The sequence below is a fragment of the Centroberyx gerrardi genome, chromosome 9 (genome assembly GCF_048128805.1).
Source record: "Centroberyx gerrardi isolate f3 chromosome 9, fCenGer3.hap1.cur.20231027, whole genome shotgun sequence".
In the NCBI taxonomy this organism is placed as follows: domain Eukaryota; kingdom Metazoa; phylum Chordata; class Actinopteri; order Beryciformes; family Berycidae; genus Centroberyx; species Centroberyx gerrardi.
This window is the reverse complement of record NC_136005.1, coordinates 32,810,210-32,827,547: the sequence shown is the minus strand read 5'-3', so window position 1 is coordinate 32,827,547 and position 17,338 is coordinate 32,810,210. Positions and strand designations below refer to the sequence as shown.

At 39.3% G+C, this 17,338-nt stretch overlaps 1 protein-coding gene across 1 annotated transcript; it reads right to left on the bottom strand.

Annotated features, from left to right (window-relative positions):
- Positions 1–1,946: 1,946 nt before the first annotated feature.
- On the bottom strand, positions 1,947–16,159 carry nrtn (neurturin). The gene is made up of 3 exons (XM_071903497.2): positions 16,044–16,159; positions 4,953–5,089; positions 1,947–2,237 (listed from the first exon to the last, which is right to left on the bottom strand). Exons 1-3 carry the CDS (start codon positions 16,102–16,104, stop codon positions 1,947–1,949), a joined length of 489 nt encoding a protein of 162 aa, XP_071759598.1. The 5' UTR covers positions 16,105–16,159.
- Between the last annotated feature and the right edge of the window lie 1,179 nt (positions 16,160–17,338).

Below are 17,338 nucleotides of genomic sequence, written 5' to 3'. Positions count from 1 at the left end.
GGTAGAGGTGGAGTCATATGTGCCAGTCTGATCTACAGTGAAAGGGCAAGCATCTAGGTGGATTAAACTCACCTTTTGAACATACCTCTGCAGGAGGTAAAAATTAAGCGTAGCTAGTGTTGCCACCACAAGACATATTTTGTATTATGGCTCAATCTATTTACTAGTAAAGGGAGTGGAAAGTTCAGTGGTGCAATGGTGAGAGTGGTATGTTTATCCCCCAGAAGGGGGCGTGGCTTACATGCCGGTGGAACGTATAAAAGGCCCACCTCCTCACCAATCAGCTCTCTGGAAAAATGGAGTCACCATTTCTACAGGATTCTGATATGAACAGAAACACTGCATCTCTTAGCCACAGACGCCCTCTAGGCCATCTGACAAAGCGACATCTCAGTAAGCGTTACCTGACTGACTGACTGACTGACTGACTGACCTGAATTTGCCTTGTGATGCCCTCGGCTACGGCGTGGGAAAAAGACCTGAACACGGGGAAACTATTGAATGAACAGATAGTAAGAAGGGCTTTTCGCAGGGCAATTGTGTTTAGAGACTGGCAGAACCCCTTCCTTTCCATGCTGATTTATTAGGCCTATTAGATATATGATATTTATTAGATCAGAGATATAATAAATGTTTGTAGTGTTTCCACTACAAACTTTTGCCCACTCTGGCTATAAATGAGGGCATCTAATAAATAGCAGGTAGCTTACATTAGTTGACCATAGTTATCATATCATCAGTTAAAAATTGAAATTTAGGCCTACTGTTGCTTATTAAGTGTGCTGAAATTCTTTCACTGGATTCCCAAAAGTGATTGATGCAATAGACTGCATATATACCCAACACCTAACCTAATGTTTTAGTATTGCTCATATTGATTAATTATAACAGTTTGTTCTTCTTGAGAGAACAACAGAAATGTTATCCATTTCTTTCCCATACCCACTTCTCTCACTAATGATTGAGATGGAGATGAAACCTGCAGAAATAATGTAAAAATAAAACTGTCCTGTAATCTTGTACCTTCATATTTTTTCATTATTATAACCGTAATGGACAGCCAAAATCCTCTCACATGTAGAAAACATTTCATGACAAAGTACATAACAATGAACATTTATTGTAATAAATGGGTTTCAGGAAAAAGTCATTGCTGGTAAAAAGTTGACTTGGGGCATATGATATCATAGCTTTATTTTTTGTTTTGTCATAGTTTTCATTACATTTTTTGTTTCAGATTCCAGGCAAACAGGCCAGTCAATCTCAGACAGCTTGGACTACAGACCTCCTCTGTTACTTGCAGTGGGCCATGGGCCACTATAATACACAGTCCCACTCCTACAGCCAATGCTGTAGACTGTATTTTTTTTTAAAAATATCTTATTAAAAAAGTAATATATTCCCTCGAACCGGTGGTGAGATGTTTGTCCAACACATGACCAGCTTTGAGTAGACATTCCTGAATAATATTGTATTGTATTACTTACACACAGCCACGTCCCATATATGTCTTACAGTGGATGGGTAGGAAGAAGGTCAGTGTGATATACAAATTCCCCATGTCCCAGGGTTCAGACTACTGAGGTGGGCTGTCATGAATCCACAGTGTTGAGTGAAGAGAGTCTTATGCCGTAGCTATTGGCTTACATCTCAAGTGCTGAGACATTTCACACTTGTAGCTTCTGATTGTGAGTTTTGCCATGCTAGCCATATGCCAAAACTTGCTAATATTCTGTGTAATAGCAAATGGCTGACTTCAGTCAATATGGCAGAGATCAGGTCCAGTAATATCCTGTTTCATAGCATTTAGCATGCAGTAATTCATTATGTCAAAGCTCCCATTTGCAGCCATTCTGCAATAGACATCTTGTGTCCTTTCTTGTAAGCATTCAGTTGAATCGACATGGGAACTCTAAACAGTGAGTGCCTGAATGATAATAGCTGTGTCATACGCAGCCACATTTCTGTGCAGAGTACCCATGCAACGTCTGATATTTATTATTAATATCCAACACCACAATGTCCCCCTCATATTCTATAGGCCGGCAGCAGGGGGCACGGTCTCTCCGGGACACGCCCTCCTTTCTCCATTTCTTCATGATAAGGTCGTAGTTGCGTCGCTGTTGACGACAGGAGCCACTACAATAGTGGAAACTTATGGTCTCATCACTAAGGTAACCGAGGCCCAGATCACTGACTGTTAACTGCTCCTCCCGAAGTGCACACTGTCTATGGACCTAGGAGCAGACAACAGGAGAGGTCAGACAGATAGGAGCAGAAAACAGGAGTGATCAGACTGATAGGAGTAGAAAACAGGAGGGGTCAGACCAAGCAAAAAATGTGTTCTGTTCTGTATCTGTTCTGTCATCAAGGTTTTTACATGATAATTGTAATTGTTTCTCATAATAAATATTTCTAAATTTGCAGTTTAATAGACTTCTAAATTATGTGGCATCATTGTGACCAAGGCTTATGGGAATAACAAGGAGAGAAGTTCTTATGATTGATAGGCATATTTTGTCTCATTTTATCTCATATATATCATAATAGAAACACACTGAATACATAATGAGTTATTAATACTATATGTAATTTTATGCTAGCTTTTATTAATGAGGCTTTGTAATGTGAACACAATCACATAGACTTTTAGCAGAACTGAACTTAATGTTCCTCACGGTATAACTTGATTTGTTTATGGAAAAATATACTATATCATATACTATATACTAAATATATTGTAAGTGGTGTAACCATACATTTCAACAGGGTAAAAGCTACTGTATGTAGTCTAATGCAATTCCCCCACATAATGGGGGGAAGGGTGGAAAAACATTAATTATTTTATTGTAGTTTGGTTCTTCATCAGTTCAGTGTGCTAATTTCATTTTGCTGATATAAACCGCACCGTATTTGTTCCTCTGGGTCCTCCAGCAAGTTTTCCCACATCAATGCCCAATGCATATGGCTATTTTACAGAGGACATAAAATTATTTGTGGGTCCCCTGAATTGTGTGTCTATGGCTATAAGATCCTGCCCTTTCCCAACAGACTCTCCCCCTCTCCGTGGCTTTGGGTGAGCCAGTTTTCTGGTTGCTTTTCTGTGCCTCTAGTGCATAAATTCACACCACTAGTAGCTGCATGAAGACCAGGGTGGAATTTATGTAGTAAGGTTGGGGTTAGGCTGTCAGATAGAGGGGACGCTTGTTTTTGAGGCCACTGAATATGCCTCAGGTGCGCGCTGGAGTTGTCAAGACTGTACATTACATTGGTTTTGTGCATTTCGACTGTAGACTAGTGAGACAAACAGTCGAAGATGGCTGCCACTGATTAATTTCTTGGTGATCTGAGTTTTTGGATTTGTGCACAAAAGATTGACTGTTAAAAAAAAACTGTAACAAGGTAGGTTGGGACCCAAGTGCAGAGCTGAGAGACACAGCAGAGATGTAGTTCAACCAGCCTTTATATAGAATAAACAGAGGCTGATCAGCAAGGCACCTAAGAAACCGCGCTAAGCAAAAACTGTAACTAGGCAGGTAGCACTGGCAGAGTGGCGTCTGTCTCAGAAGAAGCGTTTCAAAGACTCGGCGATCTGTAACTAGAGGCGGGCAGTTTAAATACACAACGCCTCATCTAAGAGGCACTAAGAAAACACATTCTTCATGTGGAATATAAATAGTGCACACATTCCTCACGTGGGGTTTTTCAGCCTGGCCGACCTGCGGCGAACAGGCACTTCAGCACCCTGGAGAGCGTCCATGGAGACTGCAGAGGGGCCTCCCTGGCCTGAGTCGTATAATAGCAGACCACTATGAAATTGATATTGGTGACAAAAGTATTAAGGAAAATGTCATGGCTTGAAGTCAAGTTTGTTTGAAATTGAAATTTTGACTGCTGTTGTAGAGAAGCCATCTCCTAGTTCCACTGGTACTATGAGGTTGTTTCCACCTTGACAACCAGTACAAGTTTGATATTTGACAACAAAAATAATTGCTTTTGTTGCAGATGGAACAACAAAATTAAACAAAAAGTGGAGAAGCAATTGGCATTGGAAAAATGCCTCAGCAGACTGAACAAGCACTTTTAATCAGGCCCTGATTAAAGTAAGTGCTTGTTCAGTCAATAGATGATCCACCGCTAGCAGCTAATGGTTTAAAATGAATAGTTTATGCTAAGAAAATACCGGTCATTATGATGGTTGTGTGTGTAATCTCTTTACTTAAGCTTGCTCAAAATATTCATGCTAAAAAGTTCAGTTAAGTGGATACTTTTTTATTCCAGATACTGTATGTAGAAGAAGAGAAACTATCCAAAGATAGCACCTATATGTGTCTAAACCAAACTCTAGACACCAAAACTATGCCTAACACCACATTATTGGGTTATTTGAAGTTTTGACAATTTACAATCTGAATCACTGTGGAAGTGAACAGGTCATTTTTGTATTATTTGGGGAAAATGTATGGTTTGGTTAATACAAAGGACATTTCATTTTTGATATTCAACAAAGCCATATATGTATTTTTTTTTTCTTATATATTTCTAATATATGCCAATTTACACTACTACCTTGTCTCTCATGTTGTTATTGGATGTGGTTGTCAGATCCTCTCCACTTCCTAGACGTACCCTAGTTCTTTCTGATTCTGGTCCATTATCAAACTATTCTATAACTGAGCCAAAATTATGCTACACAGGACTACACTGACATTTTTTTCTATTTTTTTTTCTTTCTAATTTTAGAACCACTTCAATTCAAAAGTGAACTGTTGCCAAATACTGACACTACCTGTCAGTGAACCCACAAGCGTATATTCATCTCACATGTTATGAACAATGATGCCAGATTTTCTGTCAGGATAATGTCTTCCTTTCATCTGACAATTCTGGTGCCATTTAGAGGACATCTCTCCACTACATAGTTTCAACTGACAATAGTTCCATCTACTTACCTTGGTTTGGCCACGCCCACCAGCACGCTTAGGCCGACGGCCAGTAAGACTGCCCTCTCGACGTAGCTTCTTTGTTATGAGCTTGTCAATCAAGTTTTTTATCTCCTCCTCGGTGAAGGACTGGAACATCTGCATAACTGGAGGAGAGGAAAATACAAGTTGGATAAAACACAGTTTGATGAAATGTAGTACTTAAAAACTCAGGTTTACCAGTCACATTCTGCAGTTTGTGAAAGATGTCATGAAATCCAATAAAATTAAAATGGAGACAGAAGTGGGGCAAATGTGAAAAGAAAAATAACGAGGAGAAATCACTAGAAAGAAAGAAAATGTGCTGATTGATTAGCTCATCAAAACATGGAGTTGGTGGACAAAACCTCTCAAACTAGATTAGATTAGATGGAACTTCAATGATGTGATGAAATTAGATTGTCACAGCAGCAAAGAATAAGATATAGATGAGAATAAGACAATGGAAGGTACCGAAGATAATGTAAAAAGTAATCACACCAAACAAATAGATACTGTACATAAAGATAGAGCATATCTATTGATAGATATACAGGTTGATGCGGTTGTTCAAGTGTGCATCGGTAGCTACTGTATTTACATTATTAGGTGTACAGATGAGAGAACAAATATACAGAAACGTGTCCAGACATGCAAATATGCATTGTAGCTATTCACATTATCACTGTCATTTTTTTTTCTGCAATTCTGGCTATCACCATATATACAGAAATTAGTCTGAATGTGAAAATGTGCATTACTAGCAATTCCTCTATCATATAGAGCATGTACATGTATAGAACATGTACAGGTCATATGCATAGACACAGATCCGAAATTGTTTAGTAGGGCTCATGGAAGTAGCACATAAATATGTGCAAAAATGCAGGTGTGCATTTTCAGAAGCAATTGAGAGCGAATGAGAGTGAATAGAGATCAAAGAAAGGAAAATAGACTAAACATTTTCTGGGCAGGCATATTGTAGGTATGACGGAGAAGCTGTCACCAGCTCTTGGTAAATTTGCTCCTTGTGCATACTTGCATACACTCACACACAAACGCTGCAAATAATTCACCATTTACCCCCCTGTACTGTTTTCCATGTGTTGTAAGAATGGCAGACACCAAAGTACCCTCAGACTTATCTTTTACAAGGAAATCGAAACACGGACAGGCTGTCTTGTGTTGCTGTGTTCTGTTGCTGGTCTCTCTTGCAGTTCACACTCCATAAGGGTGGGCAGAGATTGACAAATGGCAGTAGATTTGAGGACCCTCCTCACTTAATGCACACCTTCAAATCTTTTGGTTTGATTTAGTTTGTTTGTTTACTCCTTAGTTTTAGTTAATAAATTATTGTTATACGTTTACTTTGGCGTATGTCTCCCCTCCTTTGTTACTTCCTTGAGCCGGGTTGTAACATGTGCTTTGGGCCCAGAAGTCAATTATCTCCTAGATTTCCCCCTCTGGTGGAAGCAACATGATCTCACACAAATACGTGAAATGAACACAACCTCTGAAACTCCGATTTACGTGCTGTGGACACGTATTATGTGAAAATAACGTTTCTCCACAACAAATTGAATTACGCTCCCCCACAACAAATTGAAATGCATTCCTCCGCCACAACTTGAATTACATTCCTAAGGTTGGCTAATGCTTAAGTTTAGGCAAGAAAAACGACTTTGGTTAAGGTTTGGCTTAAGGTTATGGTTAGGCAACTAAAACAACTCAGTTAGGGAAAAGGTTTGGTCATGGTTAAATAAGAAAAACGTTCGCTAAAAATGATGGACGGTAGAAATGTCCTCCACAAGCGCTGGGATTTGAACCCCAGTCGCCGGCATCTAAGGCAAACTCATACGCCCATCCATAACCCTGACCACAACACCCTTACTTTCCACCGTGCTACTTCAATATGACACTACTTCCTGTTTATTTGTGTCTCCTTCACGTAACCGTTTCGTGCTGGGAAAACATAATTTTCCAGGGTCATAACACTTTAGGTGCCACAAACATGTAATTTGGTGTTAACAAGTCATGTTCATTTCACATTTTTCTAAGTCTTGCTGCCTTAAAGTGCCCGTCGTAAGCTCCTACTTCCAAGTTTTAAAGTCGTAAATAAACCTAGTCACTTATTCAACTAGTTTTTGGTCAGAAATAACAAAATGGACAAAAGTGGTACAGAACTACTTTGCACTGCACTGGCAGAATGAAGAGAATATTTGCATCAGTTTTGTAAGTGACATTTTAATAATTAGCCAACTTTTAGCCAATTTATTGGCTAATATTTCTGACAGCATTTGAAGCAGCATCTCCTTGCTACTATTGTGACTGTTGGCAAGGTGCAGAACAATTACGGAAAATCTAGGATAATGAGGTAAATTAAAAAAAAGGTTTGGACCCAAATCGCTGTCGTTTCGCTTCAGAACACTTTGACTATGCTGCACAAGCTGTTCAGAGTTCCAAAAAGGGCAAGCATTTACCATAAAATTATTCCAAATAAGCTAGGCTGCTACGGAGCTGCACCAGCTAACTCGCTGTGTGTTATATTGACATGCAAACTCCACCAGTGTTTCAACTGACATGAGGGTGAGTAGATAATGACACCCATTTTAGGTGGACGATTCCTTTAAGGCCAGACTTGGGGTTGTGGTCAGAGACACAGTGGATAGTGTATTTTATTGAGTTTACAGTGTAGAAGCAGTAGATGAGGTATATGAAAGGAAAATGCTTAGGTATACTGAGTTGGTGGCAGAGGCGGATCAGTGGGGTTAGAAGTCTGGACTACACGCCTTGCAGGCTGGATGTCGTGGGTTTTTAGCTAAATCCACATTAAGATTACTAGGAGAATTAGGCATTCATGGGTAGGTGGTGATAGATTAGATTAGATGAACTTTATTATCCTCAGGGGAAATTATCTTTGCGGTAAAGTGCATACAACGTACAGACACTTCACCAGGGGAACACAGCAACACAATACACAATAAATACATCACCAACAACAATACCACACAAGATAATTCAGTACCACACAAGATATTCAGTAGGCAGGAATTACCATGGATAATCTATTTCATTGTAAAGTGCAGGGCCCAGCACCAGTCAGCTGGTCTTACAGTATTGTCCAGTTGGTTGAGTAAGTGCATGTGTGCTGCAACCTTTTTCTTCTGGGCTACAGTAGTATTTCCAAACCAGCAGATCATACAGAACGTTAAAATACTCTCAATGAAAGATTTGTAAAAAAGTGTTAAAATGGACCGGTCCATATCAAATGAAGCCAACTTTCTTTAAAAGTACAGGCGCTGTTGGCTTTTCTTGTGGATGTACGCTGTGTGCTGGTCCCATTTCAATTTGCTGTCCATGAAGAAACCTAAATATTTGTATTCCTCAACAACTTGGATTAATTCACCATTGATGACTGTGGGTTGTGATGATGGGCTTTTACTCCTGAAATCGAAGTGCATTTCTTTTGTTTTGTTTGTGTTGAGGATCAGGTGTGAGTCTTTACACCTTTTGGCAAACTTGTCCAGCACGGGGCCATGTTGGTCTTCCTCATTAGTTAGAAGGCTAACTAAGGCTGTATCGTCAGCGAACTTGATGAAATGTCTATTGGGATGTTGGCTGATGCAGTTGTTGGTATAAAAAAAGAATAGTAAGGGAGAGAGGACACAGCCTTGTGGAGAGCCAGTGTTGGTTACTATTGAGTCAGAGAGTCGCCCACCCTCTCTCACCTGTTGAGTTCTTTGTGTGAGGAAATCCAGGATCCAGAGAGTGAGGGAGTCGCTGAGACCAAAGTGATGTGTGAGCCTCTCTGCTAAAATGGATGAGTTAATTGTATTGAAGGTTGATAAGAAGTCGACAAATAGAATCTTTGCATGGTATTTGGGTCCATCCAGGTGTTTATAGAGCAGGTTGGGAAGGGTTAGAATGGCGTTGTCTATGCCTCAGCAAGCCTGGTAAGCAAACTGAGAGGGGTCTAGCAGATGTTGCTTGTGATTTAAGATGTGACATTTGATTATTTTCTAAAAGCATTTCATAATGAGAGAAGTCAAGGCAATTGGGTAATAATCATTAAGAGAAGATGGTTTTGTAATTTTAAGCATGGGAATAATTATTGACTTTTTACACATGGTGGGGACACAGTGCATGTCAAGGGACTGCTGGAAGATGGAAGTGAAAATGCCAGCAAGTTGGTAGGAGCAATGCTTTAGGACATGGCCTGGAATTCCATCTGGACCTGGGCTTTTATGGGCATTGCAGCCTTTAAAAGATCCTTGGACGGCCGATTGGGAAATATGGTGGAGACACTGAAATATTTCAGTATCTCCACCACAGGAGGCAGTGTTGTCAGCTTCAAATCTTGCAAAGAAGATGTTTAAGTCATTAGCCAGAGTGATAGGAGAAGATGAAGCATGGCATGTTCAATCAATGTGAGGAAAATAGTCTTCTTTTCCTGTCTTCTAAGTGGGCGGACTGGCTGCCAATCTAGCTCTTTTTTGGTGGTTGAGAATACTGTACAACCATGGAAATGATTTTGCATGCAAATTTGCTGCCTGTAAACTAGCAAGCAGTCAGAAATCGTAGTCAGATTTTGTGATCTCCAAGCTGACTTCACTTTTCTATCTAGCTACCATGAGAAACAAAACAATTTCTTTGAAGCACGTCATTCAAAGTTTCCTTTAAACACCTGCCCCCCCCCCCCCCCCCCCATACACACACACTTTTTTTCTTCCTTAGTTCAACAATCCCTGCTGTTTAATTATTTGCATCAACAGCCACAAGTCACAAATTTTGTACATTATTTTACTTTTTCCCCACTTACCCCAATTCTTGAAGTTCATCAAATCAGCATTTAAAGGCCTGAATTATGCCCTGTAAACTATAGCCTGCATTTCATGTCATTTTTAGAAATGTTTGCAGTTTTCACTCTATGTAAATATTTTGTTGTAGTTATAAACATTGTGTGCATATTTTACTGTGGACTAAAATCAGCATTGGCAGTCAAAATAAAGCTGCAGGTAGAAGCCTCATGATAGTGATGCTTCTGTTCTCCCTTTCATCTTTATTCATAATACTCCGCGGTAACAGAAAAGTGGCACGCAAAATCTGCGACTCTGTAATTTTACCTGATTCATAAATTTACCACAGTTGTGAATACCGTGACGGAGCCAGTTTACCGCTGTGCTATCCTCAGCTGTGACAGGGTGACAGCCAATCAAAACCAACATGTTAATTAAGGTTTACATATGTAACACCTGTCCACGCCTGTGTGCAATAGGCACCAAAAACGTGTCAGAACAGCAGACAAAATCTCTTCCTCCTCAGTCACTCCTACTGCTGTAATTGCAATGTTGACCATGATAAACCGAATGTTTATGATGTCACTTCGTGAAATTATAAATTGAGCATAGGTGGTGATCGTGACCTGATGAAGACCTATCGAAACGTTGTAAGATAAATAAATATATGTCACACCCTTGCCTTAACACCTGGTATACTTATGTGTTTGATTGCATACATTCTGTCTGCATTGTGATCCAATCTCATTTTCAGCAAAGCAGTTGAGTAGGTCATGGTGGTTATGTTTTTACCCGTGGTGGTGGTGACGTTTCGACTCCATGGGTGGATACTCTCTCACTGATGCTAACATACTGCATGGATTGCATTTGCACATGATTCTGGCAGATCCCTTAACCTTTCCATCGCAATACGTGCTGCGTGGATTTACACCTTGCTTTAGCATGAATTTTTTCTTACCCAGATAAGATATCCAGATACAATGTATTTTTAAGTGTTTTTTGGGGGATTTTTCTTTATTAGATAGTGACACTAGAGAGAGACAGGAAAGACAGGGTAGAGAGAGGGTATGACATGTAGCAAAGGGCACGTGCTGCTGCGACAAGGACTTAGACTTAATGTCCCCAGAGTGCATTTTAATACCAGGTGTAAATGGGGTCCTTGGTTCACTTGGGGGGGAAGGAGGCTGAGGGTGCTGCAAATCTCTGTAGGTTGGAGGCTTTGGCTTTGGTTTTGCACCTCCTGGTTTTGGGTCCCAACTTTGATTCCAGTGTAGCTTGTTCTCATTTGAATACTTTATGATGATTAAAGACACCATTTTTATTTTTTGGTGGTGGTGGTGTGTGTGTGTGTGGGTTGGGGAGGGTACCCAGTAGACAGTTAACATTTATCATAAAATTGTTTAATTCTGTCTGTCATCACTGTCTCTTTGCTTTGGTAGTTTGGTATAAAATTAATTTGTATTTTTTTTTAAAAAGAGGGCACACTTAAAAAAAAAAAAAAAAAAAAAAAACTAAAAATAGAGGGTGATGGGGGGCACAAAAGAGTCCCAGATACACTGCCTACCCACACGTACAGCATACTCACATGCACATGCGCGCGCACACACACACACACACACTCCAATATGCCCTAAATAGGCATGCCCAGTATCACTTCCCTGAACACACATGCCTAAATAAACAACTAGCATCCAACAGAGATAGCCCTGCACCCCTGCACACAGGCAGCCAACATATCATTCAAGCAATCATACACTCGCGCAACACACAAACACACCCAAAAATAAGCATATGCCTATATTCAAAACACTCCCATATAATGAGAACATTCATCCACGCATCCCCTAACTGATATACATCTACTCATCCACACCTTCACCAAGTGATTTCAAGCTTTTCATAACCTGGAATGAGTTGGAATCCTACATGTTCAAATCCAAAATAGGTTTCCATATGTCATGAATTAATTTACTAAATGATTTCCATTTAGTGTTGCTATTACATATTCTAAATTAGCCACAGTAGAGATGGAAAAAATAGGCACCAGAAAAAACCCGTTTCAAATTTGGCGAGTCCCAAATGTGAATTTTTGTGGGGGTAATTTGGCTCATTTCAGACTTTTTGTTCACACATTTCCATTTAATATGTTCTCAACACATCAGAATTGTTGGTTGCATTATGTTTCATTTCCTCCATTTCCTCTAAATTATATTCTGTTTTTCTTTGCTCTATCCTATTATTTACTGCTTGAATGACTCAATTCCCCCCTGGATTATTAAAGTTTTATTACCTTTTCTTACTTATCTTTATTGGTTTTAGTAATTTTGTTATCTGTTTAGATTTAAAATTAGCTATTCTCCTTTTACAAAAAGGTGGGCAGTCCACTCACCTTCTGTATTTCTTATTTATTCAGACAGGTGGGAAATAGAAAGGGAGACAGAGTAGGGGATACAGGAGGGAAAGTTCTGTTGGGATTCGACCCACAGGGGGAATTAACTATTCAACTAAGTCTGAGCACACATTCCCCTTTTTATAGCCTACCCCCACACACACATGCAAACTCCCACTCAACCACTCTTAACAGCCTGTTATGTCATCAGCCATGGTCACTCTAGGCTCAATCTGTATATACATATATACATACACACACACACACACACACACACTTGCCAGAAGGTGAGGTCAGCCTATAGAGCAGTATTGATATGTATGTGGTGTGAAACAGTGACTGAGCTGAAGTTACTGAAAAGACTGTGTATGTATAAATGTGTCTATGTGTATTTGTATGTATGAGCAGAGATGGGCAAAGATACATCAAAATGTATCTTGTTACAAAATACAAAATACCCCTTAAATAAATGTATCAAAATAAAATACAAAATACTGGAGCCAGAAAATGTATCAAGATAAAATACATGTATTTTGTATTTTCAAAATACAGGAAAATACATTTGTAATATTGTGCATTCAGAATTTGTACAAAATGGCAGAACATTCAGATTTTTATAATGTACACAAGGCTCTGGTGAGAGTTTGAACCATACAGGAAGGAAGAACAGGAAGTAGAATGCTACTGTATATGCATATGCCTGTACTGTGTATGTACATATTTTACCCAGGCATAAACACACTTGCACACATATCCACGCGTGCACACGAGAACACTCACACCATTTTCACACAGTATATCCCCAAAATGCCAGACAGATTTCACTTTACTGTTCAACCTTTCTTCTTGGACTTGAAATGAAGAAATCACTAGAAATAACAAGAAGCTGTGTTCGAATACTTGGATTAAATGCTTCAACAGAGCTTTTTTACAAACTGCCTGCTTCATTTTTTAATTAATCTTCTGTCACTTAACAGTCAAACATGCACAGTATAAAACCTGTGGGTAAAAAGGATACCCTTTGCCTTTAAGAACAACTAACTTTTCAAATATTTCTGGTGTTAACCGCCTCCTGTGCGGATGGAATATTATTCCTGCTTGAGGGGGTGGGGAAGGGGGGGGGGGGACTTGATTACGGAAATACTGTGAGTAGTGTGGGCTTACAAAATCACTGTGTGTGAGTGTGTCTAAGTGTATTGTTCTTCATTTTAAGATGTATTTATGAACTTTTTTTATGTTTTATGAATCATGGAGAAAGTATTTTGAAAATACAAAATTACTCAAATACCAATTACAAAATACTCAAAAGTAATTGAAATATGTATTTCAAATACAAGTAACAGAAATACTGCCCATCTCTGTGTATGAGTGTGTATCTGTGTGTATTTGTTAAGAAATTCTGTGTGGAGTAGCCAATAATGGCATACTTAACCAGTTAGGTGTGCCTATTTTGTAAGAGCCTAGTGCTAGCTGTGCAAGATTTAATCAAGGAACCCACATTGGAAGAGATGTGTATAATTGCGCTTTGAAAATGTGCACCACATCCCTCAAAGTAGAAACTGCAGATGGAATGCACATATCTGTCCTGATGCCTTCAGATGGTTATCGGGATTTAATCAACCTAAAGTGAAAGCCCTCATACATTCTCCAAGCAGTTGGGGATGACAGATATTGGTAAGAATCAGCTCTTATTCAACAGACATTCAAATCCAATTTTTGACATACATGTAAACATGTCTACTGGTTGAAGAATTTAAGTGAAACAGGCAAGGATAACAAAGGGGTTTACCTGATTTTGAAAAGGCCTGTGTGGGTGCGCCTTTGCCAACTAAAGCCACGAAAACAGCACAGACTATCAGCGCCTGCGCTAAGATGTGGTATTAGTACATCATTTTTGATAGTAAAATTGCACTGTGGCACCCGATTTGTATTGACACTCCTCTCTAGTGTGCTCAAAATTACTGATTTACACTAGATTAAACTAATGTAGAGTAGATTAGACTAAACCTAAAAAAACTAAACTAGATTAGGTTAAACCTAAATAAATCTAGACTAGACTACGCTAGACTAAACTAAATCAGACTATAATAAACTAGACTAAACTAAATCAGACTATAATAAAACTAGACTACCCACTAATTTTACCCACTGAAAACTAGATGTGATTTCAGTGTTGTGTATGCTTTAGCTCTTATATAGCCCAGGATCTTTTGGGCTATGTATAGCCCCGTTTTAGACACAGCAATAAATACCTTATTATATATTTAAATGAGTAAATATCAAAAATAAAAAAAATAGGAACCAGAGAAATACATATGTACAACATAATACTTTATTTTTCTCATATACCCCAGAAGATGTAGCCTAAAACATAGATGTCTATTGACTCTATGCAGTAGTGGTCAACCAATACAGATTTTTTAGGGCTGATACGGACACCGATATTTTAGAGAAAAGTGAGCCCAATGTGTCGATAGCAACCGATACTTAGTGAACTGCTGGGCAGGCTTGTTTACTTTTGACAGTGATATTATATTGCATTAAAACAATGTTTGATATTATACAATAATAATATACAAATATAGCCGCAAGCGGCGATTTCGTGGTTCAAGCACTCATGGCATTTTAGATCAATTTCAGCTATATTTTTTAGGGCACACCTACATGCAACAACCACAGCCAAACTTGCCATTTTGACTAATGCTCGCACCTAGAGCATGCATCCATTTACCAGTTAGGGAGATGAAAATTCATGGCATTTTTGGCCCCACCTATGAGATGACTTGAGTGCTGTTGCAGAAATGCTTGATGATCTCTGTTGAACATGTGTAACAAGTTTTGTATTGATTGGAAAAACTCAGTAAGTTACGGGCGATTTCGTTTTAGGCCACGCCCCTAAAGTTTATTGGTTGCTGGCTCCCATATAATCCGATTTTGCTGAAATATGGTTACAAGATCCAGCCTTTTGGCTGTATACCAAGTTTGGTGGTGATGGTGGTGAAAAAGCCGGTGAAAAGATACCGTTTTGGTAACACTTTAACATAATGAATGTTTATAAGCACTTAATAAACAATGAATTACAGATTAATTAATGATGAGTTCATGTGTAGTTAATCATCAATTCATTATTATCAATTGATGATTAACTCCACAATAAACATTCATTATTTTAAAGTGTTACCACTGTTTTTCACAATATTCAAAATGGTGCAATGCTGGCTTTAGGTGATCTTAAGGCAGATTTGGAAGCTATGACAGGTTAAATTCTGTGAGATAGAGCATTTTAAAAATTTGAAAATGTCACTACAGTGGCCCCTTTTGGCCGATTTGCATGAAATTTGCTATAATTTGGTAGTTGCTGACTTGCAGTGTGAGAACAAAATGCAAATATGTCCGCTATAGCGCAACCATGTGCCCAATATATGTGGGCTGCCTTGCCTGAGTAGTGGGGGTCATAGGAGCCCACCTGCCAAATATGGTTGCTGTGGGACTTATGGTTTCTGAGCTGCAGATACTTTTAGCTGACAAAAAGAAGAAAGAAAGAAAGAAAAAAAGAAAGAAAGATGATTTCCAACAAAAACAATAGGGTTCCAGCACCTGCCGTGCTTGGATTCCTAGTAATAATGAGTGTTTAGTCCATGCCAGAGTGAAAGAGTCCTGCTATTGAAATTACTGAGGCTCCAACAGCTCCGAATAACTCCTGAAATAGTATGTTAATAACCAAATGTTACAAGGCAAAAAATATAATCAAATGACAATAATTCCAACTGGTGAGCAGAACACATGGAACACAAATGTAGTTCCTGCAAGTAAAAGCTGCATCACTGGAGGCTTAAAATACTTCCAGACCCTGAATATTAGAACTGTTAAGATGCAAGGCACAACAGTGACACTTACATTCTGACAGGATGAAGCTGAGGCCTGCTGTAGAGCGCCCCCTACGCCTCCCTGACAACATCACTGGGGAGGAGGAAGGAGATGATAATGATGATGAAACTGCTGCTGATGATGACGAGGACATTAATTTCCAGGAGGGAAGGAGCCTGTGTTTCGTGGTTGTGGTAACGGGGCTTCTAGACAGGAAGCAGCAGAGGACTGTGCCAAATATCACCATGGTGATGAAGACTGACATCTTCCATAACCTCATCTTAGAAGGCCAGAGAACATGAACACTGTGAAAGCAGAAAGAAACAGACACAAATAAATACTGGATCAGAACAGCAAGATATGAAGAACACATGACATGGTGACAGAGGCTTGAGTTAGTCTCTGGTCATTGCTAGGCACTTGTTCAACTCTTGTCCACACCCTGATTTAGCATCTCTACATTGGTTACCTGTTAGAATGTTTCTCAGGCACAAAGGTGAGTCTGCAGGCTAACCGACTTTCTTTCTGTTCCTAGGCTAACCTCTTCATGTAGTCAGGTGCTTTACACATCTGCCTTCAATGTCCCTCATGTACATTCTCTCCTTCCCAGCATATGTAGTTCTCTTGAACTTGAAGAGTTAACTGTTAAACCTGTAATTAACTCTGAGTTTCCGCTAATAGCTTGTCTCTAATAAGTGCTGGCTGAAGTCGGTTGAAGCAAGTAAATGCCTGGGGAACTCGTCCTTTACATTAGATTTATTGCGCTCAGGCTAAACAAAACAATCTGGATCTGGTTCCTCAAAACCATCATAGTGTCAGTCATCTGGGTTTGATTATGAGCCTATAGAGATTGGCTGCATTCACAGAGAACAGAATAATCGTATTTTTAACCCTTTTTAGGCGCAGAACTGATCTTGTCATGGCTGAGAGAAACCATGTGCAATCTGATTTTTCCCCTTATAGGAAACCATGAGAAGACCAGAACCATGTAACAAACTGCTATGAATTATACTGCTCTGTTCATATTTAAATGATGCTTAAGATACTCTATAAAATAAGATATCCCAGTAAGATGCTATTGGGAAAGTAGTCCGGACCTGCAGGGCTCAATCTGGACAACGCAGGAGCTACAAGTGCACAAGGTTTCACATATACACCATCAGCAGTGGGAGCAGACTTCTGAACCAACCCTATGTGTTAACACATATTCGTCAGCTAAGACCGCAGCTGCAGCCGCTGTCTTCACCTTGTTCTCATTTATGTAAGTGGCAATGCGGCTAGGAACAGAGTTTTTAAATTGCTCCAAAACAATCCAATTACTCAAG

What these genes read in the sequence shown, in the direction of transcription:
- nrtn (XM_071903497.2), bottom strand. Translation starts at nt 16,104, where the DNA reads ATGTTGTCAGGGAGGCGTAGGGGGCGCTCTACAGCAGGCCTCAGCTTC. An exon ending in CAGCTTCATCCTGTCAGAAT is followed by an intron (nt 5,090 to 16,043) that starts GTAAGTGTCACT and finishes CCTCTCCTCCAG; the next exon opens with TTATGCAGATGTTCCAGTCC. An exon ending in GTGGGCGTGGCCAAACCAAG is followed by an intron (nt 2,238 to 4,952) that starts GTAAGTAGATGG and finishes GTCTGCTCCTAG; the next exon opens with GTCCATAGACAGTGTGCACT.